The following is a 28000-nucleotide window of genomic DNA, read 5'->3' as shown; positions in this document are numbered from 1 at the left end:
CTCTCTGAAATCTATAAAAACACAAATGGTAGTATTTTTGAGCATTTGTGCAACATAGAATAAGTTTTAAAAAGATAACCTATCATAAGTTTACAATGCATTCATTCTTATTAACATATATGACCTCTTTGGTTTACCATATATTTAGTAACTATAAAATATAGTCTACTCAGATGCCATTTACCATCTTTTGTCAAAGTGAACATATACTTTTGTTTTCCCCAATTCTAAATTTCCCTTCCAGGAATTACTCAGGAAGCAGTTCCTATGAAGATAAGTTTGTTTGCTTTTACTAGAAAAATATTTAGTAGTGAACTTGCCAACCTAACCAGAGCAGACCTGGCTGTCAATAGTAACTGGATACCAGGATTGTCTTAAAATGATGAAAAACAGTGACTAGAACTATATCTCAGCTAGACAAATCTGTAACTGTTGGTCTTGATGACAATATGTGCTCATTAACGAGTGCCTATTATGTTCCACAGTCTACAGATTCACCATATTCAATCCTCATCAGTTTTTAAGAGATGTGTTATTGTGCCCAGATAAAATCGGCCCAAATCCAAGTAACTTACCCAAGGTCCACAGCTAGTAAATGAATCTGAACCTAAATCCATGTGGCTCAAGGGCTCCTTATCTCCCAATGCAGTAATGCTGTTGTCAGCAGCCTGAACTCCTAGTTACTCTGTTGTCAGCAAGCTGGAAGCTTTTTTTTTTTGTCCCAGGAAAGTCTTCTGCCCGTTCAGAATCAATTTTTATTGAGCTGTAATATTTAGCATAGCATATTAAAAAAAAAACCAACACAAAAAAATATATTTAACATTTCTGTATTGAATACTTATGAAGAGAGTAATTAGTAATTATAGTCAAGCCTCTTTGGGTTTGACTTGTTTTGACTTTTGCCTTTCTTGGTCAGGTTTTTGGTTATCATTTCCTTTCCAAGTGCTAAATAAGCAAAGAAGCAAGCTGTCTTCCCTCCCAGGATTTAATTAGAATATCTGTAAGGCACTTAGCATAATGGTTTTCTGGCACATGGTAAGTGCTCAGTAAATGTTAGCAAGTAATGACAAACTTACTATAATTACCTTCCTGGTTGTTTTTCCATTTTAATCCAGATTTGAACAGGGCTATGTAGCAACTAATATTAGGGCCTATACTAAACCCTACAAATACAGAAAACATGATCAGACCCCTACAATTCATTCTTTATTCCTGTTATTAACCAGGACTTGTCCTAGTAGTAGTTCCTTTTTTGCTGACTTGGCAGGGTTTACCACTATTCCTGTTTCTTGGAGTAAGAACCCAGTGCAGCCAGCTTTTGCCTTTACTAAAACTCATCCTCCTACCCCAATCGAAAGTTTGCCTTGGTTTCATATTTCTGAACTTTAGCTATCATCTAACACTTTTAAACCTACTGTACCACTCAGCTCCCATCCCTGTTCCAGAAAAAATTATCAGACCACTTGCTCTTAAGCCATACCATACATACTTAGTACTGAAGCATTATTTATACAACTGTTTCACCTATAAAGACATTTTTGTGAATTTTGAATAAGACCAATGTAAATTTCTTATATCTAAACCTAAAACTCTGTAAAACAGATCATTTAACTAAAAATCACATTTTCTCATACGTCAATTCATGGCCACATACAGTACAAATCTTCCGGTACATGTCATCTTCTAGGTTTTCTTCTGGTCCATACTCATGTTGGTGAGCAACCACTTCCCTTTTCCATACACTGCTTCTTACTGCTCGCCGTAATTCTAAAGGGAGAAGAGAGAAAAAAAAAACAGGTTTTTGTGTGTGTGTTTAATATATTTTTGATTTCAGAGAGGGAGATAGAAACATCAATGATGAGAGAGAGTCATTGATCGGCTGCCTCCTGTATGCCCCACACTGGGGATCAAGCCAAGTCCACAGTCCTGATGTGCCCTGACCGGGAATCAAACCATGGCCTCCTGGTTCATAGGTCAACACCACCACTGAGCCATACGCCGGCTGGGCAAAATGACAGTTTTTTAGTAGTGCTATTCAGCTAAAATCCATCAGGTGTGTAGGTATGTTTAAACAAAATATGGTTTGCCTTAACTTTAACAAATCACGATTATACAAACTTACCTCACCAGGTTGACCAGTCAAATCATTCATGCCTCTGGAGTAGTATGAAATAGATTCAGAAATGGAGTGTGTGGGTTAGAGAGAGAGCAAAAAAAACCACAAAACACACAACAAATTAAGAAGATGAGTAAAAGAACAGGATTTGTTCAAGCAACTGCCTATGGAAGACAGGTTGCCACAGCAGCAAGGGGAAGTCTGTCTCTTCCTCTAATAACTTCAGTTTCTAGTTTAATGAACAAAAAGCAACAGTAATTGTTATACTTTTTTCTATTCTAACCAATGATCCATCAAGCCCAGCACTGACAGTAGCACAACCTAAGGGAGAGTATGATAGTTATCTTTTATGTCAACCATAAAGATCAACATGCACCAAGTAATCACATTTTCTTTACTCCATTTTAGATCTGTAATAAGTAATATCAAAATGCTACCTGAGTCTTTGTATTTTCAGTCTTTATCATATCATGAGGATAAGCAAACATTTATAGAGCTATGTATCAGGCACTGCTCTACGCACTGTATAAAATACATTTAATCCTCCCAATCCTTTGAAATAAGTACAACTACCATCCCAATTCTATAGATGAGAAAGCTGAGGCACAGAGAAGTTACATAACGTGTGCCATAGGTCAAACAGGTAGCTGATGGCAGAGACAGTCTAGCTCAGGTCCGTGTTGTTAACCACAGCTGTGCTGCCTTTTCATCCCTCCTGTACGAAAAGCACTTGATCTGAGACGATTTTTAAGCTTCAGCGTGCACACCTTAAGGTAGTTTGTGTTCACCCAAAATCTAAGCTTGATTCCTATTATCCTATTATCTCATACTTTGAAGAACCCTAATTTTTCTAGACATCTGAAATGCCCTCTAGGCCTTTTATCTTAGGCCAGTTTATAAATAACTGAAATTATAAGCTAACCAGAACTTCACAGCTGCCTCATGGTTTCAGATGACAGGAAAATGTTTCCTGTTTGAGTACCAATACCTGCTTTTCAACTTTGCTCTGGTGTAAGGTATCCCGGCCACTTTCTCTTGCCTGCCCCACAGAAAATCTCTCAAAATCTGACTGCATCCCAATCACTGCTAAGCTAACCTCTGCCTAAATTTGAGCATTATGTGAATTTAGGGGGAGAGAGAGAAGGAAAGTATTAACACTAAAAGAATACCTAACCCTGCCCTAACTGGTTTGGCTCAGTGGATAGAGCATCAGCCTGCAGACTCAAGGGTACCAGGTTCGATTCCGGTCAAGGGCATGTACCTTGGATGCGGGCACATCCCCAGTAGGGAGTGTGCAGGAGGCAGCTGATCGATGTTTCTCTCTCATCGATGTTTCTAACTCTCTATCCCTCTCCCTTCCTCTCTGTAAAAAAATCAATAAAATACTTTTTTAAAAAAAATACTTAACCCAAATCTAGTTTAGTAGCCATGATTGGTCATACCTTTAGTATTTACTAGATATTTCTAGGAAAATATGGTAGAAAATAAGAAAGTACTAAAAAACTGATGTTTGTCATTTTCTTGCCCTTTTCCTTCCTGGAACAATCCAGTCCTAAAACCATTATTAAGTGGAGCGAATAAAGCAGGCATCCATGGTGGGGGGGCAGCCCAAGAAAGGTAAGGAGGATCTCCCTACCGAGGAGGCAGCAACAGTAATGGGAGATTAGTTACATACGGGGCATTAATCAGCTATCGTAAGGATAATGGGAATCAGGTTTCTCACTGTCAGGAAAACAGAATGAACGCTGAATTTTTTGATTGGGGTTTATCAATGTGAACTCAAGGTTTTAATTTTTATATATGTGTATATGGGCAAACATAAAAATATAGTAAATAAACATGTGTTTTGTGTAGAAAACAAGAGTAATCAACAAATTATAAAGACATGTCAAAAGGACTCAGAGCTAGTCTGAAGGTACTCCTGCCCTGGCCAGGTGACTCAGTTGGTTGCAGTGACATCAAAAGGTTGCCAGTTCAGATTCCTGGTCAGAGCACATGGCTAAGTTGCTGGTTCAATCCCTGGTCAGGACACATATGGGAGGCAACCAATCAATGTTATTCTCTCCTTCCCTGCCTCCTCTCTAAATTGATAAAAACATATCTTCAGGTGAGGATTAAAAAAAACAATAATACTCCTATTAGGCCAAATCTGGGACAATTTGAGCACCAAAATAATTGACAGAAATGAACCTCTTGTGAAGAATAGGAATTAACCCCTACCAATAATAAACAAATGTGGGAAAGGATGCTGGTTAAATGCAGAGGGAGTGCTAAAGTTAGAAAATTTTTGCAATCATCATACTCAAGACTGGCTCAGGCAAGAACCATCCATGGATAGTTGCTAAACTCTAGGGGGAAGTGTTAAGGATATTTGCAAGCCTTACAATTTTATTTTTGTTTGTTTATGCTTATCAAATCAAAAATAAATATTAACACCACCATGCCTCCAGATGTGATGCCCTGAGAAAGACACATCATTTATGTGCTATCCCTGAAATGCAAAACCAGAATCTAACCATGAGGGCAAATGAGAAAAGTCCCAAATGAAACACATTAGTATTTCTAAAGAAGTCAGGGCTTGGGGAGAGGAGAGACTTAAAAAATGACATTGTCATAAAGGATAAAGCCTGTGGAAATGGTGTAGAATAAAAAAAATTAGAAAGACATGGTACCTAAAGCCAATACCTGATGCTAGACTGGATCCTATACTAGAACGAAAAATCATACAGGACATTACTGGGTCAGCTAACAAAACTAGAATATGGATGACGGATTAGATAAGAACATCAACATTATGCTTTGACTTTATAAGAGAACATCCCTATTAGGTAATACTATAGTATTTAAGAGTAGAATGACGATGTATACAACCTACTCAAAGGGTACAGAAAAAAACATATATAGAATGCAAATAATGAAGCAAATGGCGTAAGTGTTAAGAATAGGTAAATTGGAGTAAAGTCTATATGGGTATTTCTTTGTACTATTCTTACAATTTTATGTAAGTTTGAAATTATTTACAAATAAAAATAAAAGACAGGAGCTAGCTTGAAGGGGCTTCCACTGGCCAAATATGAGACAAGCATCAAAATAAATGATAGAAATATGGATTATAACACTGGTTTGAGAATAAGAACCCATGAATCCAAATGGTACTAAAAATGCTCTTTTCCAAAAGAAGTCAAATAGCAATTATAGAAAGAATAACAAATAGAAAATCGCCATTTACATGCACCCTAATAATAACTGACTCAGGCAAGAATCATTCCATGTACTAAAACCACTGAGTGAAATTTAAGGAACAAGATGTTCACATAGTGTCAAAAAGTCACCCTGCAGGGAAAAGGGTGGCTGAAGAAAACTGGCAGATGCTGCCTTAACCCAGCAATCAAACTGAGTAGCACTCTTCGAGAGCTGGTATGTGATGCACTCGACATATCACCTAGGAAGCTTCCTACCAAAACCGTTCCACCTGAATCTAATTATGAGGAAACAAACTGTGAATAAACCCAAATGGAGGGACATTCTGCACACCAAGTGGCCTGGACTCTCCAAAGAGGGAGCCTCTATCAGTTTATGTTACTTGTGAAATGTAAAAATGAAATTGTCAACTCTTAGTTTTAAAAAATGTCAATATCATGAAAGATAAAAAGACTGAGGAACTAGGACTAAAGATATGCATCATCCTTGAATGGCCCTAAATCCAACAACTAAAAAGCTGGTAAAGGCACTGGAACAATGGGGGAAAGATACATACACTAGATAACAGATTTATATTAATGTCAAATTTATTGGGTGCGATCGTTTTTAGTTATGCAGAGAATGTCATTGTTTTTAGGAGATAACATGTTGACATAATAAGAATTACAGTGTCTACAAGTAATTCTTAAGTAGATCAGCAAAATATACATGTGGAGAGAGAAAAGCATATATGGCGAACAACATGTGAAATAAAAACTTGTTTAAATAAGATTAATATGTTTTTCACATTCATTTAAACAACTTAAAACTCTGGAAAGTAGAAATCAACTACCTACAGCTGAGAATGAGAAGAGAAGGCAGAAAGGTCTGAGACTAGAAGAGGGGAGAAAGAAGTGATAGGACTGGGAGCTGAGGAAACCTTGGAGGGGGGACAAGCGGGAACAAGCCTAGCAGCATTGAAAGCCGAGCTGAAGCTGGAGAATAAGAGTGGTTTACGGTGTGACAACCTCCTAGTCCCCTGGCTTAGAGTTCCACAGCACAGAAAGCTGTCGACTGCCTCACGGGCTAATTTATTAAAATACTTGCTACTGATATCCTTAGGGACTGTTGGTACTTTTTACCAAAATGAGTTTTCCCTTGTTCCAATGAAAAATTTACTTTCTGCCACTCTAAGACTTGCCTTTTATTTGGTTTAATATCTTTTGTAAAGAGGCAGCCTGTATTCAAAGAAAGAGAGTGTTGCTTAGGAGGTAAACTTAGGAGAACTGGCTAAGGGCAGCCAGATGCTTTTAAATACTTGAAGGGAAGGTGGGAAGTTTTAACATAGGTAGGAGTACCCCTTGTTAACTAGAGGGGAAAAAATCACCAGGAAGTGACGAAACAACATATGCAGACTGGTTTTATTCTATCCTCCATAAACTGAAGCAGAGTAACAGGGAATTGTGTCCTTCACTCTCCTGAGAGACGGCCAAAGACAGTCATCTATACATACAAAAGCCTAAGCGACTGTCCGACCGGTAGCTATGACACGCACTGACCACCAAGGGGCAGACGCTCAACACAGGAGCTGCTAAGCTGCAGTGACTTGGCAGCTACAATTCTTGGGTTATGCACCCGGAACCAGAGAGGAGGGAGCCCGATTCCGGGGTGCATCACCTGAGAACCGCCCTCTTGCAATCTGGGACCTCTCGGGGGATGTCAGCCAGTGTCAGCCCGATTCCCACAGGCCAGGCTGAGGGACCCCACCGATGCACGAATCCATGCACCAGGCCTCTAGCCCATTGCAGAGGTCGTGGGTCTGGCCCTTACAGAAACTTTTCAACTCAATTAGCTAAATGATGAGACCTACTGGCTGTGGCCCCGACGTCTGCCACCCACGCCAGCCCATCCACTTAATATTGATTTCCAGTGGAGGCAGCGAATTTTCCTGCTACCACTCTCAGCTGGGAAATCGGCCACAGCTTACCTCCTTCCAGGCAGACAGTAGTGCCAGTGGGCAACCTCTGGGGAGGGAAGGAGGCGAAGGAGCAGCTCAGGTGGGAAGAAGGAGGTTCCCGCTGCCACAGGACTCTGCCTGGGCAGAAGGGCCTGGGTGGGAACCTGACATTGAGCAGGGTCCTGCCCTAGGCCGACTAGATTCCAGGCTAAGTAAATCCTGTTTGCTAAATAATTGCATTTTGTAGCTAAATGCTCACAAGTCGTTGGTCACTGCCAAACCTAGGGTAAAGTGAGATGAAAGAAGCGAGAAAGATACAGAGAGAAAGTGACATGATATTGGGAGAAAAGAGGAGGGAGCCCGAGAACTGCCCTCTTGTAATCCGGGACCCCTCGGGGGATGTTGGAGAGCAGGTTTTTGGCCCAATCCCCGCAGGCCAGGCCAAGGGACCCCACTGGTGCACAAACCCATGCACCGGGCCTCTAGTAAATCATATATAACCATAGGCCCAAAATGTAAAATGTCCACAAACTTAGAAGGGGCCCCAAATGAAATTTAACCACCCACCTCTTTGCGGGGGGAAGTGCATAGTAACAAAGAGTGAAAATTAATTTTCTTTTTTGTTTTAAGAAGGCTAACCTCTACCAGTACTAAATAAAAGAAAGCTGAGTATAACTTTAAGGAAAAGCCTTCTCTGCCTTATTTGTGTAAAGAAACCATGTTCTGTGTATTTGCACCAATGAAAGTTCCCACCCAATATCAAGGCCAACACAGAGTGCCTTTTTTGAAATCCACTTACGCCGAGTAGCAGTGATGCCATCATTTCTACTTCTGCCTCCTTGAATCTGAGATCTACAACAATTTGAATTTGCTGGCAAAATTCTTTTGTTGTCTTTCACTTTCTCTATATTTACATATAACTTATACCAGTGGTCAGCAAACTGCGGCCCCTTGTGTGTGGCTCTTCCACAAAATACCATGTGCGGGCACGCACGTACAGTGCGATTGAAACTTTGTGGCCACACTCAAGGGGCCAAAGAGCCGCATGTGGCTCGCAAGTCGCAGTTTGCCGACCACTGGTTTATACTATTTATGCTTTCAATTTTCTTTTGTAGTAAGATCAGTTCTTTCTCAAACTACTGAAGTAGGTCATATTCTAAAAGCAGGTAATGTAATCTCTTGCCTTTCCATAAAGAAGTAAACTTTGGATCAGCTCCTTTGTGGATCAGAATCAGAAGACTGCGAGGGAACCAGGTTCCAATTTCTTTTCAACTAAAAACTGTTAGACTTGCTTCTATTCCTCTCTGTTCTGAGACTTCTGAGCAGACTTCATAGTAAGCTCCTTGTTTCCAATCTCTACAATGTGTGCTCCACTGTCAGCCCTTTGTAGCCTAGTCAGGAGGGCAGGAACATATATATCCACCAACCTCTAAACAGCTCAACAAGAAGCCGTAATTGAAGAAGGCATCACACTGACCAATGCACATCAAATACCAGAAGACAATGGAGTCATGTCATACAACAAGAGAACTTAGGTTTCCATATGCAAAAGAAACAGAACATTCTTAGATTTGCAGGGACTTGGAAAATACACCACTCATATAATCACTTGGAAAAATTTCCTCAAAAGACATGCTTTGAGAGGGTCGAAGATGGGGGCCGGCAGGGCGGCAGAGAGAGAGAGAGTGTGAGACAGTGAGGGAGCGAAAAGGGAATGTGTGGACATGTGGTGTGTGTTTGTGTGAGAGAGAGTGTGAAGGACAGTTAAATCCTGCAAGACTTTCAGGGGCTGGCGGACCAGACTCTCTTAGACGGGGAGGCCCCACTACCACTGCAAGCACTCCCAGGTGGCCGGCACTGGTACAGAAACCATGCCATCTTGAAGGGCAGAACTGTTGTGACTAGGAGCCCAGCCTCACCATCACCCAGACTGGCCTCAGACAAAAACCGAGACTCTACAGGCACTCTGAACAAAGACCACAGCTGCAGATCCATGGACATTGTGACTCCAGCCATCCCAGCCTCAGGCTCCTGTGAGTCCTGGAGTGCATTCACCTCCCGCCTACCTGTCACGGTGGCACAGGTCCCACGCATCCCAAGACAGCCCTTGATTGCCGGTGTGTGCAGCTCCCGCCAGCCAACAGCAGCTGCGCCTCCCTATCCCTAAGCCAGCCCCTGTCGGCATGCACACAGCTCCCACCGACCCACAGCATCCATGCCCCCAAGATCACCAGTGAATCTCAGGTGTACAATGTCCCACCAAGCTCACCACAGCAGCTCAAGCCCCGTGCAGCTCGGCACCTGGACCCTTCAGTGATAGCAAAAAATGGGGAGACAAGAAGCAATCCCCAAAGGAAAGAAAAGGAGGGGGGAGGGGGGCCCTTCCCAAGGGACTAAATGAAACAGAGGAATGCAGTATGTCAGAAAAAGAATTCAGCATAATGGTCATACAATTCGTAAACCAGATGGACGAGAAAATCAACCACCTATGTGAGAATCAAGAAGAAATCAAAAGTGACATAGCAACAATAAAAAACACAATGAAAGGTTTTAACAGTAGACTAAGAGAAGCAGAGGACCGAATTAGTGAGGTAGAAGATAGGGCAGAGAAACAAGTCCAATCTGAACAGAAACTGGAGAAAAAAATTAAAATGCAAGAGGAGAGCCTAAGTGAGCTTTGGGACAACATGAAATGAAGTAACATATGTATAAGAGAGGTGCCAGAAGGACAAGAAGAGCAGCAAGGATTAGAGAACCTATCTGGAAAAATAATGACAGAAAACTTCCCTGATATGGGGAAGAAAAAAGTTACACAAACACAGAGAGTCCCAAACAAGATGAACCCAAAAAGAGCCACCTCAAGACACATAATTACAATGGCAGACGTTAAAGATAAAGAATGAATCTTAGCCTTAGCCGGTTTGGCTCACTGGATAGAGCGTCGGCCTGGGGACTGAAGAGTCCCAGGTTCGATTCCAGTCAAGGGCATGTACCTTGGTTGCAGGCACATCCCCAGTAGGGGGTGTGCAGGAGGCAGCTGGTTGATGCTTCTCTCTCATCGATGTTTCTGACTCTCTATCCCTCTCCCTTCCTCTCTGTAAAAAATCAATAAAATATATTTTTTTTTAAAAAGAGTGAATCTTAAAGGCTACAAGAGAGAGACAGAGAGTTACCTACAAAGGATCTCCTATTAGATTACCAAATGATTTCTCAACAGAAACACATCAGGCCTGAAGGGAATGGAATGAAGTATACAAAGTAATGCAAAGCAAGGGACTGAATCCAAGAATACTCTATCCAGCAAGGCTATCATTCAAAATTGAAGGGGAAATCAGGAGCTTTTCAGACAAAAAAAAAAAAGCTCAGGGAGTGTATCACTACCAAGCCAGCAATGCAAGAAATGCTAAAGGGAATGCTGTAAAAAGAAGAAATAGAAAGGGAAGAAGGAAAACAGGCATAAAGAATAAAAATGACTACAAACAAGTACCTATCAATAATAACCTTAAACGTAAATGGACTAAATGCTCCAATCAAAAGACATAAAGTGGCTGAATGGATAAGAAAACAGGACCCATATCTATTCTGTCTACAAGAGTCCCACCTCAGAACCAGGGACTCACACAGACCGAAAGTGAAGGGATGGAAAAATATTTTTCAGGCAAATGAAAATGAAGAAAAACCTGGGGTAGCAATACTTATATCTGACAAAATAGACCTCAAAGTGAAAGCCATAACAAGAGATAAGGAAGGCCACTTCTTAATACTAAAGGGATTGATACAACAAGAGGATATAACTCTGGTAAACATGTATGCAACCGATGCAGGAGCACCCAAATACATAAGAAAAACTTCTGGGAGATTTCAAGGGAGAGACTAACAGCAATATAATCTATAGTAGGGGGCTTCAATACCCCATTGACATCACTGGATAAATCTTCTAAACAAAAAATCAGCAAAGAAACAGTAATCATAAATGACTCATTAGATCAGATGGACTTAATAGACACCTTCATAACATTCCACCCCAAAGCTATAGAATATACATTCTTGTCACATGGGACATTTTTAAAGATAGACCACATATTGGGACACAGGCAAAGTCTCTTCAAATTCAAGAAGACTGAAATCATATCAAGCATTTTCTCAGATCACGATGGCATAATATTAGAAATAAACTACAATAAAAACAATCACAAATAGTCAAACACTTGGAGGCTAAATAGCATGTTATGAAACAATGATTGGGTTACCAAAGAGATCAAAGAATAAATAAAAAAAATCCCGGAAACTAATGACAACGAAAACACAACAATCCAAAATCTATGGGACACAGTGAAAGCAGTCCTGAGAGGGAAGTTCATAGCATTACAGGCCTACCTCAAAAAACAAGAAAACTGGTAATAAATGAACTAACTCTACAACTTAAAGAATTAGAAAGAGAACAACAAGAAAAGTGCATGCATTCTCTTCTTCACCATGTCTTCCCACAAGATTTGCAGGATCAAGAGGTTCCTGACCAAGAAACAAGAGCAAAATCGGCCCATTCCCCAATGGATTCAGATGAAAACTGGTAATAAAACCAGGTACAACTCGAAGAGGAGATATTAGAGAAGAACCAAACTGGACCTATGAGAAATCACACATGAGAGATGACTCACATCCAGGTTGCCTACACCTTTAAATGATTGGAAAGATGCTACTGTCTGGACAGTTGGGGCATTTTAATCGGAAAATTAATGGACTTGTGATTTTGCTCTGATTTTTTTTTCTACAATAGTAGGTTGGTTCAGTAATAAATGTGTGAGACCTTTAAAAAAAAAATTGATGAACCCCTAGCTAGGCTCACCAAGAAGCAAAGAGAGATGACCCAAATAAACAAGATCAGAAATGAAAGAGGCAAAATAACAACAGACCCCATAGAAATACAAAGGATTGTAAAAAAAAAAAATACTATGAGCAACTCTATTCTAACAAACTGGTCAACCTAGAAGAAATGGACATATTCCCAGAAAAATACGACCTTCTAAAACTCAATCAGGAAGAATCAAAAAATCTGAATAAGCTGATAACTATGGAGGAAATTGCAGCATTAATCAAAAAACTTCCAGCAAACAAAAGCCCTGGGCCAGACAACTTCACAGGAGAGTTTTACCAAACATTCAAAGAAGAACTAAAACCTCTCCTCCTCAGACTATTCCAAAAAGTTTAAGAGGAAGGAACACTTCCAAGCTCTTTCTATGAAGCCAGCAATACCCTAATCCCAAAACCAGATAAAGACACTACAAAGAAAGAGAATTACAGGCCAATATCCCCATGAACATAGACAACAAAATCCTCAACAAAATTCTAGCAAATCAGATCCAGTACTACATTAGAAAGATAATACACCATGGCCAAGTGGGATTTATTCCGGAGATGCAAGGATGGTACAATATCTGCATATCAATAAACGTGATATATCACATTAATAAATTAAGGGATAAAAACCATATAATCATGTCAACTGATGCAGAAAAAGCATTTGACAAAATCCAACACCCTTTCTTGAAAAAAATTCTCAGCAAAGTGGGACTAGAGGGATCATACCTCAACATAATAAAAGCCATACATGACAAACCTACAGCCAACATCATACCCAATGGGCAAAAAAACTAAAACCATTTCCCCTAAGAACAGGAACAAGACAGGGATGCCCACCCTCACCACTCCTGTTTGACATAGTACTAGAAGTGCTAGCCATAGCAATCAGACAAGAAGAAGAAATAAAATGCATCCAAATTGGAAAAGAAGAAGTAAAACTATCATTTTTCACAGAGGACATGATATTGTACATAGAAAACCCTAAAGATTCCATCAAAAAACTACTAGATTTAATAAATGATTGGCAATGTAGCAGGATACAAAATTAACACCCAGACATTCTATGGCATTTTATACACCAATAATAAACTCACAGAATGAGAAACAAACAAAAAAAACCCATTTACCATTGCACCAAAAAAATTAAGATACCTAGGAATAAACTTATCAAAGGAGATAAAAGACCTGTACTCGGAAAACTACAGAACCTTGAAAAAAGAGAGGAAGACATAAACAAATAGAAGAACATACTGTGTTCATGGATTGGTAGAATCAACATCATTAAAATGTCCATACTACCCAAAGCAATCTACAGATTCAATGCAATCCCCATTAAGATACCAACAGCATATTTCACAGACCTAGAACAAACTCTCCAAATACTCACCTGGAAGAAAAACAGACACCGAATAGCTGCAGCAATCTTGAGAAAGATGAACAAAGTTGGAGGGATCACAATACCAGATATTAAGCTATATTACAAAGCCACTGTTCTCAAAACCGTCTGGTATTGGCACAAGAACAAACATATAGACCAATGGAACAGAACAGAGAACCGAGAAATAGACCCAAGCCATTATGCTCAATTAATATTTGACAAAGGAGGCAAGAGCATACAATGGAATCAAGACAGTTTCTTCAATAAATGTTGTTGGGAAAATTGGTCAGATACATGCAAAAAAAATGAAACTAGGCCACCAACTTACACCATACACAAAAATAAACTCAAAATGGATAAAGGACTTAAACGTAAGATGGAAAACCATAAAAATCTTAGAAGAATCCATAGACAGCAAAATATCAGATATATGTCATAGCAATATGTTTACCGACACAGCTCCTAGGGCAGTGATGGCGAACCTATGACACGTGTGTCAGAGGTGACACGCGAACTCATTTTTTTGGTTGATTTTTTCTTTGTTAAATGGCATTTAAATATATAAAATAAATATCAAAAATATACATCTTTGTTTTACTATGGTTGCAAATATCAAAAAATTTCTATATGTGACACGGCACCAGAGTTAAGTTAGGGTTTTTCAAAATGCTGACATGCCGAGCTCAAAAGGTTCGCCATCACTGTCCTAGGGCAATGGAAATTAAGGAGAAAATAAACAACATCAAAATAAAAAGCTTCTGCACAGCAAAAGAAACCATCAACAAAACAACAAGAAAGCCCACTGCATGGGAGACCATATTTGCCAATGTTATATCCGATAAGGGCCTACTCTCCAAAATTTATAGGGAACTCATACATCTTAACAAAAAGATAAACAATCCAATAAAAAAAAATGGGCCAAGGGCTTAAATAGACACCTTTCAAAAGTGGACATACAGAAGGCTAAAAGACATATGAAAACATGCTCAAAGTCACTAATCATCCAAGAGATGCAAATCAATACGACAATGAGATACCATCTCACACCTGTCAGAATGGCTATCATCAACAAATGACAAGTGCTGGCAAGGATGCAGAGAAAAAGGAACCCTCGTGCACTGCTGGTGGGAATGCAGACTGGTGCAGTCACTGTGGAGAACAGTATGGCGTTTCCTAAAAAAATTAAAAATGGAGCTCCCACTTGAGCCAGTAATACCACTTCTAGGAATATATCCCAAGAAACCAGAAACACCAATCAGAAAGGACATATGCACCCCTATATTCATAGCAGCACAATTTACAATAGCTAAGATTTGGAAACAGCCTAAGTGACCATCAGCGGATGAATGGATTACTAATACTATGGAATACTATGCTGCTGTAAGAAAAGAAAGAACTCTTACCATTCGCAACAGCATGGATGGACCTGGAGAGCATTATGCTAAGCGAAATAAGCCAATCAGAGAATGATAACTATCACATGATCTCACTCATTTGTGGAATATAATGAACAACATAAACTGATGGACAAAAATAGATAGAGAGACAGAGAAGCATCAAACAGATTGTCAAACTTCAGTGGGACGGTGAGGGAGCAGGTAAGGGGAAGAGTAAGAGATCAACCAAAGGACTTGTATGCATGCATATAAGCATAACCAACAGACACAGACACTAGGAGGGTGAGGGCATGTGCTGGGGGATGGGGGCGGATGGGGGAAGAACACATATGTAATACTATTAGTGTATGTAATACTTTAAACAATAAAAATAAAGTCAGACAGAAAAAAAGTCAAGAACCACATGATATCACTAATATGAGAGATATAAAAAACTAAAAGCAACATATGAACAAACATGAAAAACAAAAACTCATACACAAACCACAGTATGGTGGTTACCAGTATGGGAAGAGGGTTGGGAGGGTAGTGAAAGGTAAAGGGGGTCAAATATATGGTGACAGAAGATTTGACTTTTGGTGGTAAACACACATTGCAATATACAGATGATAAATCAAAAATTCTCTAATTTAAAAGTCTTAAAGTAATCATAAATGTTAACATCAGGCAAAATATAATAGCCCATGAACCAAGATTACGAATCATTAGTTTATTTGTAATGCATCACATGTTTCACTTTGTTATTTGGCAAAATGGACAATAAACACCTGTCAGGCTGTAATGCTAAAAACAAAAACAAAACAAAAAGACCTGCTTCACCCAAACAAGAAATGAATTAAAGAAACCAGCCTTAAGGGATCTAAGAAAAAATTCAGCACAGATTCAAACTCTTCTAGGATGAGGAAAATCCATAGTAGTTTATCTGGTGATTAATAGCAACTTAACATGGTGAGAAAAGAGTCAATAATATGCGAGTTTACTTTAAATATATATATATATATATGAAAATTGTGTAAATCTCAAAAGAAATATTCTATCCATACTAATATTTAAATTACATTACCTTAATAAAACTTTTTATAGAAAAAAAATTAAACCAATACCATAATATTTTATTAGTCAAATTATAAAAATTTAGTCAACTTTAGGTGACATCCTGACCAAACTACAGAAATAGTATCTAAGAAAAACATTACAGACAGAAGAAAAACATTACAGATAGCACTCCTTTTCAAAATATCCCGTCTCTTTTCAGGTACAAAGTTCTAATTCCTTTATCCGTATATTACTATCTGCACTAAAATAGCATCAGGAAAGGGGTTTAAAGAGGCAGCAGAAGGAAAACTTGAGAGGATTCAGGTAACTGGGATTAACAAAAACCCTAGACTAATATGTAATTAGTTTATAAACATGCCCCCTCTTTCTATCCCTCAAGATGCCTTTTGTTACTTTATCCTTCTAGGCTCTCCTTGATGTCGAAGAGAGAAAGGGCTAGGGTAAAACATCGAAAAGATCAAAGAAGTCATTCCAAATCCTCTCAATTAGTCTTTGCAGGTATTTTTGAAGACTGTGGTACAGCAGGGACTAATTTGGGTAAGATTCGTCTGTGAAATGCTCTTATATGGCATAGTTTGCTATAGGAAATCTCTCTCAAAGCCATAAAAGTATGCTTACCTTACCCTCTGATTCTGGAATTGATTTTTTGTTGTTGTTAATTCTCACCCAAGAATATTTTCCATTAATTTTTAGAGAGTGGAAGGGAAGGGACAGGGAGAGACGCAGAGAAACATCAATGTGGGAGACACATCAATTGGTTGCCTCTTGCACTCGCCCCAACCAGAAGCAGGGATCAAGCCTGCAACCAAGGTACGTGTCCTTGACTGTAATTGGACCCTTCAGTCCACAGGCTGATGCTCTATCCACTGGGTGAAACCAGCTAGGGCCAAATTGATATTTTAAGTTAACTGTAATCTATATAAAAGTGTATATAAGGATGTTTATAATGAGGTTATTTGTTCCAATAAAGTTATGATAAACTTCACAAATGTCAACAGTGCTTCCATTTTTTATAAAAAAAACTATTTCTAAGGTGTCTATGAATTGAAAAGAATTGGAAAAACAGACATTGAAATGTTACTAATTGCCTCAGGGTAGTAGAATCATGGGATAGTTCTTTGTAGTTTTCTAACTTTTTTGCACTGAAATGAATCACTCCTATAATGAAAATGAGGGAAATGTCCTCACAATAAGAAACAAGGCAGCTTACATTCAGCTTTTTTTTGTTTTTTTGTTTTGTTTGTTTTTAAGATATCTGAGCCATCTTCATTCACCCTGAAAAACCTAAATTCTAAAGACATAAGCAAAATTATTTTTTATGGCTAAGAGACTAATTTCATATGAATCAATATAGTATATGTATAGCCCTGTATACACATAAAATACATGCTATCTATATACACTTTACACCCTATGTTTCTTACGAATACTGTATGAAAACATTTCTGCCTGCTTTTTAAGATATTTTAAGGATTCTGTGATACAGCAAAAAGTGCTCTTTGTTCTCTTGTAGCAACCTGTGTTCACCATTATCACAGTCCGTTTCACACTCTATTATGATTTTAAGTTTGCTAGTCTTTTTCTTCTGACAAACTGTGACTCCAACATTTACATCAGCACAGTGCCTAGAGCACAGCTGACACATTAATTACTGGATACACTGATGAATGGAGGGAGGGATGAAGACTTATGCACATATGCATACACAGATGGATGCATGGACAAATAAACAGAGATAGATGGACAACAGAATGGATAGTCACATGGACAGGCAGATGTATGGACAGAGAAATTAATGTGCCAATGCAGACTTTCAGTCATAAAAGCCTGGTCCCAACACTCATAATTATGTAACAGGTCATTCTATCTTTCTAAGTTTTTTATTCATATGCTAGTGACGTGGTGGACGGATTCATGCACATTGAAAGGAAATTAATTAGAAGGTGGCTGGCGGGGCAGGACTGGGCAAGATGGGCCAGACACGCCCTGAAGCCAACCTCCTGCAGTCCCTCCCCGGCATCTGTGGAGAGATCGGGGTCCCTCCAGCAGGTGGGGTCCCTCAGCCTGGCCTGTGAGTATCGGGCAGAAACCAGCTCTCTGACATCCCCCGAGGGGTCCCGGAGTGCGAGAGGGCACTCTGCAAAGTTGCTGTCGCACAGGGTGTGAAACACAGATGCAAGTGTGCAGTAAACCAGATTCAGGGCCGACAGTGCCCCAGCAACAACATAACCCATGGCCAAAGGTGGAATCGCACGACCCCGCAAGGAATCAGGCTCCCTCCTCTCTGGTTTTGGGGTGCATCAGGCAAGAACCGTCGCTGCCAAGTCACTGCAGCTCGGCAGCTCCTGCGTTGAGCACCTGCCCCCTGGTGGTCGTGTCATAGTGACTGGTCGGAGGGGCAGAGGGACCCTTAGCATATTAGCCTTTTATATATATAGATAAAATAAAAGGGATTAAACTAGCTGACATTAGGTAGGTTCCTTCTAGCTGCCAAATTAGATAAGACTTAACCATGACTTTTTCGTTTTCAGCAATTAGGCTTGCGAATGGATATATTTGCTTTTAATAACTCTCAGTTATATTTAAGATTGAACTGTTGCCAAATCTTTGACCAGGGATACATCCCTGATCTTATATAAAAACATTATTCACATTGAAATGAGGGTTTACATGCTTTTTAGAACTACAATACTGTGAGGCTTGGACTCAGAGTGCCAAACACCAACCCCCTGAGAGCATACTTTAAGTCTTTTTTCTTCAATGTACATATGACGTAGTAGCATTCCAATCTACTGGTGACATTACATCTTTAAACAGGAAAAAACATAGTCTTTTGGGATATAAATATACCCACTTACCTTTTACTTTTTTATCAAACTTCTTCTGTTTCATTTTCTCTCGGTTTTTCTGTCGAACTTCCTTCGCTTCTTCTAATGCTTCCTGACTACCCCAAACTTCAAGAGCCCTCTTCACAATCTATAATACAGAATTCATATTTAAATTAGTTGTGATTCAGAGTTATAAATTAGTTATAATTATTAAATCCACAGGCACCAAAGAATGATCTAACTCAAGTACAATTTTATAAATATTTATTTGAATTTTAAATATTGATAAGAAACAACTCTATTAATACCTCTATCTAAACCTATGAGACCCTCAGGAAATGTATGCTAACCTCGATTGTAACCTGTGACTGTAACTGCTTCTCTGACTCATTCAGCTTTTTCACTTGAATCAACATAAGGACATATAAATCAGGGGTCTGATGAGTTTTGATAAACTCACCCCCCAAAATTTACTTATTTACTTATCAATTAGTCACATCAGATCTAAGTAGGAGGTAACCTCCAAAAATCTCCCACCACAAGAAATCAATCACTATCACTCTTCTCCTGAATCAATAATAGTTTCCATCTACTTAACTAACTTCAGATCTTTAGAATATGCATTTTTTTAAATCTTTGGTAGCTGAGTGACCTAAAAAGTCTTTATGCTACTTTTAATACTTTAGATTATGTATCTTTACTCTTTATAAAATTTATTCATATTTAAGAGAAAAATATATACACTGAGAATTATGCTCAGAATATCTCTTACAATATGGTAAGGGGGCCAAAATATCAATCAATGTAGCCAAACTCAAATCTCTTCTTAACATAAAAAGTGATATACTCTTATTTCAAACATTCTAAAATATCACATTTTCCACAATTAACCCTCTAAAAATGTTGCATCACCATGTGCTCAACAGTACTTTAACAATTCTGAGTCAAAAGTGGTTCAGGCCCGGCCGGCGTGGCTTAGTGGTTGAGCTTGGACCTATGAACCAAGAGGTGAGGGTTCGATTCCCTGTCAGGGCACATGCCTGGGTTGCAGGCTCAATCCCCACCCAGTAGGGGCCATGCAGGAGGCAGCCAATCAATGATTCTCTCATCATTGATATTTATACCTCTCCCTCTCTCTTCCTCTCTCTGATATCAATAAAAACATATATTTTTTAAAAAGTGGTTCAGAACAACTGGACACTCAATGTAAAGAAATTTAGGATACCTTAACAAAGCTGTTGTACTTGCATTTTCCTTTTTATGTACACACAAGCATGATATATAGCAAAAATGTATAATAAGTGTAATGGCACTATTTCAGTAAGTATAAAATAAAAACACCAAGGATAAGGAAGTACTGAGTCAGTTTAATGAGCACTTTTTCATTTCTGATAGTACATAAAATAGTAAATCTTCTAATCGATAGTTGTCTTATGTTCAATGAAATTCAGTGTGTGTTTGGTTTTACATGTGGCTTAATTTTATTTAAAGATATTAGGACTTTCTAGTACAGTGGGGCCTTGACTTACGAGTTTAATTCATTCCGTGACGGAGCTCATAACTCAAATTACTTGTATGTCAAATCACTGTGACGTTCGCTGCGCCAACTAGCGGTGGGGTATCTGAAGCTGGCTCGTAGCCCGAATTTTTTTGAGCTTGCAACTCAAACCAAAAAATCGGCTGAGAGAGACGGCTCGTATCTCAAAAAAACTCGTTAGTCGGGACACTCGTAAGTCAAGGCCCCACTGTATATTTTAATTCAAATTGTTCTGAATTAATGCCTCAAAAAGAATACTACAGTATTTGTACCATTCTGGGGTACATACAGGAGGCTGCCTGTGACTTAAGGCACCCAGCCTGGGCACTTCTGCAGCCCCAGGAACTAAGACTATTCAATGTCTTGGCACGCCTGTAATACAATGGCAGCAAGAGGGGTTGAGAAAATTCGCTCTGGAATATACTAGAGTTCCTTGGACACCTGAAAGGGTTTCAGATGAGTATTTCCCAATAGATTTCAGGCATCTGTGAACTTCCTGAATTTTTTAAAAAAGACTTTCGGGCCAGAGGGTGGCAGGAATACAGGGTCTGCTTCTCACTCCAAGCTTTTTTAGTTTCCCAACTGTATTCCTAACATTACTCAACGATAATACATTTGCTCCAAAGTGCTGCACCAAAAAGCAAAATAAGAAAACATGCTATTGTCATCATGAGTAACTGTGACTCACATGCAAAGCAACAAAATGCAAAGGATCTTCTTAATTCTAAAAGCAAAAACTAAACTAATTAGAACTAGTTGCTTGTTAAAACTTCACCTGTCCCAGGGACTAAAACGACTGAATAGAACTCATTAGAGACCTATAGCTGAAACCGGTTTGGCTCAGTGGATAGACCGTTGGCCTGCGGACTGGGGGGTCCCAGGTTCGATTCTGGTCAAGGGCATGTACCTGGGTTGCGGGCACATCCCCAGTAGGAGATGTGCAGGAGGCAGCTGATCGATGTTTCTCTCTCATCGATGTTTCTAACTATCTCTCTCCCTTCCTCTCTGTAAAAAATCAATAAAATATATTTAAAAAAAAAAATAGAGACCTGTAATTTTAAGTAGAGTTTCATATCACCCCATTGTGAATGACGAGGATTCTTCTTCACAATAAATTTAAGAGGTGGTTCTCTTTTTTCTAAATCACAGTCTTTCAGAAGGTATTCTTGTTTTGCTTCTGTTTTAGTTATAAGTTTGTGTTTATCATCAGCATCTCTGAAAATAAATTAAGTCCATTATATAAGTTAGCTATTAAAATAAACTAAATTTTCAAAGAGCCCAACAACCGAGTGGGATGCATACCAAAAGGAACATATAAAATACGTTTCCCTGCAGCTCTCATGGTCAAATGGGCAGCACAAAAATTCTAACAGAAAAAATGCTTTATCCTTTACATGTTCTGAGAAGCTACATTAGCAACAAATCCATATTACTGAAAATGTTAAGAATTTCTTTTCTACTTAAAGTCCCTCTTTTCCATAGATTTTTAAATAACTCATTAGAGTACAGCAAATATAAATGAGAACTAAGACTCAATAAGTAAGAAAATATAAATTAAAGCATAAAGTCAGGATGGACAGGCGATAAGGAAAGTAAATATGCAAGGTCCATCTGCCCCAACACAATTAAGTGTCCAGTTGGCTCTGAGCTTTTCAAAGTCAAGGCAAAAGTGGAGACAGTCAATTACATAGTTCTTCTCATTCATTTGTTCCCTATCTACATGCCAGGTATTGTCTGAGGCATGAGGAATACAGCAAAGAATAAAACAAAGCCTTGTTTTCATGAAGTTTACATCCCAGTGAAGGAAAAGACAGTCAATATGCAAACACCGTGACAGATAACAGTGCTATGAAGGAATATAAGAAGGTAGAGAAAGGATTTTCAGGTAGAGTGGGTATTCAGAGAAAGTCACTGATAAGGGGACTCTTTGAGTAGAGCCCTTAACAAGGCAGAACATTCTGAATAGCCAGAGAAAGAACATTTCTGGCAGAGAGAAGAGCAAACGCAAAGGCTCCAACACAAGAGTCGCTTGGCAATTGGAGCTCACAGCAAGAGGGCCACTGTGCCTAGAAAGCGTAAAGTGCATGATGGTGAGCAGTGATGAGAGATAAGGTCAGAGATAGGCAGTGACCTTCTAAGCAATGATGAAGACAATTTTATTCCAAATGGATAAGGAACCATTAAAGAGTTTTGAGCCTTGGCCAGTTTTGCTCAGTAATTAGAGTGTAGGCCTCCCGACCAAAGGGTTGGGGGTACAATTCCTGGTCAAGGGCATGTACCTGGGCTGCAGGTTCCATCCCCGGCCCTGGTCAGGGAGCGTGTGGGAGGCAACCAATTGATGTGTGTGTTTTTTTCTCTCTCTCTCCCATTCCCCCCTCCACTCTCTCTTTAAAAAAAAAATCAATGGAAAGAAATATCCTCAGATGAGGATTAATAAAACGAAGTTTTGAGTAAAAGGCTATATGGAGAAGAGACTAACAATGCAAAAGTGGGGAGAAGAGACCAGTTAAAAGATCACTACTGCAGTGGTCCGGGCAAACGCTGATGGAGGCCTAGCCTAAGGTAATGGTGGGAAAAAGGATGGGAATATAATTTGAACATGGAGCCAAATACATTTGGAATTAAACACGGGATAGCAGAGAACTAGCCAATGAAAGAAGTTGGCCTTTACTGAAGTAATGAACACTGAAGAGGAGGTACAGGTCAGGGAGGGAGACTTAAAACTGGAAATTTAAGAAAGCTAAGTAATTTGTAAGTCTCAACTGAAGGAGGAGACAGGTAAACTACACTGTACTGACTTATAATCCTGAAAGATGTTGAAAAGAAAAAAAATGGAGGACTGTGTTCCTAATTATGTCTAAATTTTACAAATATATTTTTACCACTAATTTTCTTTAAATTGATACATCAGTTGCTTTCATTTTCTCATGGAAATAGATTATAAGTGCGAATTTAGTTTCCAAAAGCTGTTGATACTTCAAGGAGAGTAGCAATAATGTGGACCTTAACCACTGTGGGCATTAATGACACTGTGTGTCAATGGGAACAGATTTTATCATTTATATTCCAATGGGTGCCAGGACATATCCAGTCACCAATGTGATCATGAAACCAGAAACAACTCCATTCTCTCCGTCTTCCAAGGATTCTACCTACAAAAGTCAATGGTGACGGCTCCCAATATCTGTAGCAGGGATGCTGAAAAGGCAGGTCCTCCCAGCAGGTCAGGAGTTAATCTAGGGCTACAGGTAAAAGAAATAGGAGTAGGAAACAGATAAGAGAGCTAAGTAAGATTCCAAGATAGGATCTTAGGTGTGAAAGACACCAACACAGGACTTGGCTGAGGTAAACAGCAGGGAGCAGAACCATTTGGAAAGAAGAATTATTCTGGGGTGATACAAAAAGAGGATAAAGGCCAGAAGAAGAAAAAGAATGGCAGAAAAATGTAATGTTTTCCTCATCTCTTTTCTTCCCTGACTGTTCAGAAGAGTAAAAAATGAATGGAAAGAACTAGGAGAGTGACTGGGCAGCTTTTAGTCTCCTCCTCTTTCATTAATGGCCCCAGTCCTCAGACCAAGGCATCAACATACACTGAGACAAGTCAGAAATGCAGATCCTTAGAGAAGGGTTAGGAACCTGCTACTGAGAGATGGGTAAAACCCCCCAGGCCAGCAGAAAGAAAAGAAAAAAACTATGGCAGAACCTGGGGCATTCCAATTTATGTGACATATTAATTTTGATAAGGCTTCCTGTATTTCTTTGGCAAAATAGAAACCATAGAAATGTTAGGGAACTACCCAAATAAAAATCATTACTAAATAAAATATTAAATTCAAATGAATTATTTTACCCTATGCCTGTATGTTAACATTCAACTTTAGCAATTGAGAACATTGTCTGAAATAAAGTAATTACCTGCAGTTATCACAAGTTGGCAAATCAAAGTGATTCATAAGATAAGAATCCATAAATTCTCTACTACATTCTTCACATATTGCATAATCAAATTCCATAACAGGTCCTAAAGAAAAGAAGATCAATTCTTTAAGTTTTCTTTTTTGTGACTAGAATACATTTTCCTCTATTTTATTAGCTTCTTGACATGTATTTTATGCCTGACACTATTTACATAAAAGACAAAATAAAATTTAAGTAATCTTATACTTACTAAAAAAAAATGTTTGATAGAAGAAAAAGGAAATAACATCAGGGGGAAAATCCCTATCAATTCATCAAGTATTTTTGAGCCCAAACCATGTGTAAGATAATTATTTAACATCAATTTGCAAAGAATTATGCACATTACCCAAAATTACCAACCTAGCCCGGCTGGTGTGGCTCAGTGGTTGAGTGTCCACTTATGAATTCAAGAGGTCAAGGTTCGATTCCTGGTCAGGGCACCTGTCCAAGTTGTGGGCTTGATCCCCACTGCAAGAGGCAGCCGATCAATGATTCTCTCTCATCTTTAATGTTTCATCTCTCTCTCCCTTCCTCTCTGAATTCAATAAAAATATATACTAGTATTTTTTAAATGACCCACTGAGATTCCTATTTTCTGAAAACACATTTTACCTGGCTCATGAACAACTTTTCCAACTGTATGTTCTTCTTCTCCTTCCTCTTCCAGAATGAAGCCTCCATGTGTATCAATTATCTTTGGGGCAGCTTTTATGTTAGTCATGCCTATTAAAAAAAAAGTAAAAGTGGTCAACCTATGAGCTAGGTAAGCCCATATGCTCCCTTTTGCATAAACAGAAATTTTCCTTAAATTTAATATGTATCAAACAAAATAAGAAATGTCCACTATAATCACTTCTATCCAACATTAAAGGTTCCAGCTAGTGCAATATGACAAGAAAACAAAACAGGCATAAAGGTTGGAAAGAAGTAAAACAGTCTTTATTCACAGATGATCTGATTATATATGTAGAACATGCACAGGAATGTACAATTACAATTAAAAAATAACACCCAGGGCCCTGGCCAGTGGGGCTCAGTTGGTTGGAGCATTCTTCCATACTCTGAAAGATCACAGATTCGATTCCCAATTTCGGCATATGCCTGGGTAAAAGGTTCAGTCCCCAGTTTGGGGGGAGGCGGGGGGCACACAGGAGGCAACCAATCAATGTTTCTCTCACATCAATGTTTTTCTCTCTCTCCCCTGCCCCCACCCCTTACTCTCATTAAAATCAATAAAGGCATATCCCTCAAGTGCAGATTTAAAAAATAAATAATAAACAAATAAATAGCACCTTGAAAGAGATTTCTGGTCAAGATGGTTATGTAGATAAATGTGGTACTTGAATCCTCCCACAAACACATAAAAATTACAACTAAACTATAGGAAAACTATCATTCAGAATTGCCTAAAATTTAGCTGAATGGAAATCCTACAACTAGGGATTTAAAGAAGCAGCCATGTAACGCTGGTAGGAGGGGCAGAGACTCAGAAAGGGCTGGTTCCACACCCATGTGTGGCAGATGAAAATTGTCTCAATTGTGGAAGTCCTCCCTTAGGAATGAGAAGTGCCAGACCTACACCAGGCCCCAAGCCCAGGGTTATAGTGCCAGGAAGAGAAGCCCCCATAACTTATGGCTGTAAAAACCAGGAGGGATTGTGGCTGAGCAAAATGAAGGGTTGCTGGAGTCCCAGGCAGTTCTTCTCAAAGGGCCCATGCACAGACTTACTCGGACTCACTCTCCGAGCTTCAGTGCTGGGGCAGCAACTTGAAAGGAACCAGGGGCATAGGAGGAGGAAATGAATTGTCTGGCATCAGGGTCAGAGCCGGGGGTACAGCTTTCTGCCAGACAAAAGTGCGCCCTAGCCGGTTTGGCTCAATGGATAGAGCGTCGGCCTGTGGACTGAAGGGTCCCGGGTTCGATTCCTGTCAAGGGCACATACCTTGGTTGCATGCTCGGCCCGGGCCCTGGTCAGGGCTCGTGCAGTAGGTAACCAATCAATGTGTTTTTCTCATCGATGTTTCTCGCTGTCTGTCCCTCTCTCTTCCACTCTCCCTAAAAATCAATAGAAAAATATCCTCACATGAGGATTAACAACAACAAAAAGTGCTAGCAGAGGCCATGGTTCCTTTTCTGAGCCGCGCACCCCCACCTCCCAGGCCCGAGCCATATCTGAGTCTCCATCAACCTGGCTCATACTGTCTGCCCAGCCCTTGTGATTCTGAGGCCCTGCCCCACACAACTTATGAGCCCACCCAAGGTGTTTTCAGTGGCTTTTCCATCTGAATGGTTTGTCATGGCTCATGCTTTTTTTGTTGTTGTTAATCCTTACCCGAGGACATTTTTCCATTGACTTTTAGAGAGTGGAAGGGAGGGGAAGAGACAGAGAAACAGTGGATGTGGATGGACATATCGATTGGTTGCCTCCCATTTGCAGCCCAGGGCCAGGGATCAAACTAGCAACTGAGGTATGTGCCCTTGACCAGAATCAAACCTGGGGACCTGTCAGTCCTCAGGCCACGCCCTATCCACTGAGCCAAACTGGCTAGGGCCTGGCTCATGCATGGACTTCCCTAAAATCTCTTAAACAAGCAACATCTGGCCTCAGAATGCCTGGTACCTCTCACTGAGTGGCCCTAGGCCCGGCACTGGCAGCAGCCAGCCTTGGTTCGAATCCTGGACTTGCCTGAGCACCACCAAGCCCAACACCAGGGTGAGAGATGCCCAGTGTAGCAGAGGAGGTAGAGGGGCGGAGGGGACCCGATCCCAGTGTCAGATGCCCTGAGTTCTAGAGCTGATCGGCCTGCGCACTTGCCGGGATGAAACGAACCAACCCCTTTCCTTTTCTGGTCCTCAATGACCACTTCATTAAAACAGATTCCAAACTTTGCCCTAACCATTTTCCCGGTTAGCTCTGAGAATCACATTAGCTCATTTGAAACACGTGAAGCGCAACAGGTGCTCCTCAGTGAGCCCCACAGAGAGGGTCGCTAATGTCCATCTGCTTCTTTTGGCGCCCTGCAGTAGCAAGCCCTCGGCTGGGCACGGAAAGTGCCCTCAGCCGCCCTCGGAGGACGAATGCGGGAGCAGGTGCAGGTTATTGACACGGTGAAGGTCTAAGAGTTTTACAAAGGTCCGCCTCCGGTACCTGGAAGCTGCAGGAAGAGGACAGACAGGGGCAGCCGAGGCGCTGACCGGCGCTGGCGCGCCCACCTGCCGGCGAGTGCAGCGGCTTTAAAAGCTAAGGACCGCGGCCCGGGGGCAGCGAGGGCGGCCCGGCGACAGCGAGGCCGGCCCGGGGCTGGGAGTCAGGGAGCCGGGTTCGACCGCGGAACCGTCCCGTGGGCCGGGACTGCTCGCTTCGACAAGACCCTAGCGGACGCCCCGACCCAGGACAGCGGGAGGGTGTGCGCGCAGACCCGAGGGGGCTCGACGCCACACAAGGGACCCGGCACCCGGTCCCCCAGCAGAGAGAGAGGGCAGCGCCGCCAGGACCCAAACCTCCGGTAGCCGCAACCGCCGTCGCCGGGTAGGGCCGGGCCGCCAACCGGGCCTGGCGCAGCATCAGCGCCCGCTGCCGCTTCCGCTCGATGCTCGCCCGCACGGAGGCAGGCAGCTCCGCCGGCTGTTCCGAAGCCGCCGGCTGCGGTGAAGTTTCCCCGGCCGCCGCCATCGCCAATCTCAGCGAACTTGGTCTCCAGCCCCGCGCACGCGCAAGCGCACGCGCAGGC

The 28000-nt window shown here is 40.5% G+C and overlaps 2 protein-coding genes across 4 annotated transcripts; one reads left to right on the top strand and one right to left on the bottom strand.

Moving 5' to 3' along the window:
- Position 1: 1 nt before the first annotated feature.
- On the bottom strand, positions 2-27997 carry XPA (XPA, DNA damage recognition and repair factor). Of its 3 annotated transcripts, none has more exons than XM_036330292.1 (7): positions 27771-27997; positions 24882-24992; positions 24225-24330; positions 21359-21524; positions 18803-18920; positions 1635-1767; positions 2-763 (listed from the first exon to the last, which is right to left on the bottom strand). In XM_036330292.1, exons 1-7 carry the CDS (start codon positions 27940-27942, stop codon positions 661-663), a joined length of 909 nt encoding a protein of 302 aa, XP_036186185.1. In that variant the 5' UTR covers positions 27943-27997; the 3' UTR covers positions 2-660. The 3 variants fall into 3 exon arrangements, with proteins under 3 accessions (XP_036186185.1, XP_036186187.1, XP_036186186.1); XM_036330294.1 differs by having other exon boundaries at positions 680-763; positions 1655-1767; XM_036330293.1 differs by lacking the exon at positions 2-763 and having other exon boundaries at positions 812-1767; positions 27771-27996.
- On the top strand, positions 11618-12147 carry LOC118667285 (60S ribosomal protein L39-like). Its single transcript, XM_036330295.1, has one exon. It carries the CDS (start codon positions 11730-11732, stop codon positions 11859-11861), a length of 132 nt encoding a protein of 43 aa, XP_036186188.1. The 5' UTR covers positions 11618-11729; the 3' UTR covers positions 11862-12147.
- Positions 27998-28000: the final 3 nt, after the last annotated feature.

This window comes from Myotis myotis, unplaced genomic scaffold (assembly GCF_014108235.1).
Source record: "Myotis myotis isolate mMyoMyo1 unplaced genomic scaffold, mMyoMyo1.p scaffold_m19_p_12, whole genome shotgun sequence".
Taxonomy (NCBI): Eukaryota; Metazoa; Chordata; class Mammalia; order Chiroptera; family Vespertilionidae; genus Myotis; species Myotis myotis.
The sequence above is the reverse complement of the archived record's forward strand: the minus strand, read 5'-3'. Positions and strand labels throughout refer to the sequence as shown.

Excerpts from the sequence above, each read along its gene's own strand:
- LOC118667285 (XM_036330295.1), top strand. The coding sequence starts at position 11,730 with ATGTCTTCCCACAAGATTTGCAGGATCAAGAGGTTCCTGACCAAGAAA.
- XPA (XM_036330292.1), bottom strand. The coding sequence starts at position 27,942 with ATGGCGGCGGCCGGGGAAACTTCACCGCAGCCGGCGGCTTCGGAACAG. Across the intron at positions 21,525-24,224 it reads CCAACTTGTGATAACTGCAG|AGATGCTGATGATAAACACA; the intron begins GTAATTACTTTA and ends ATTTATTTTCAG. Across the intron at positions 764-1,634 it reads GTATGTGGCCATGAATTGAC|CTCAATAAAAATTGATTCTG; the intron begins GTATGAGAAAAT and ends TAAATATTACAG.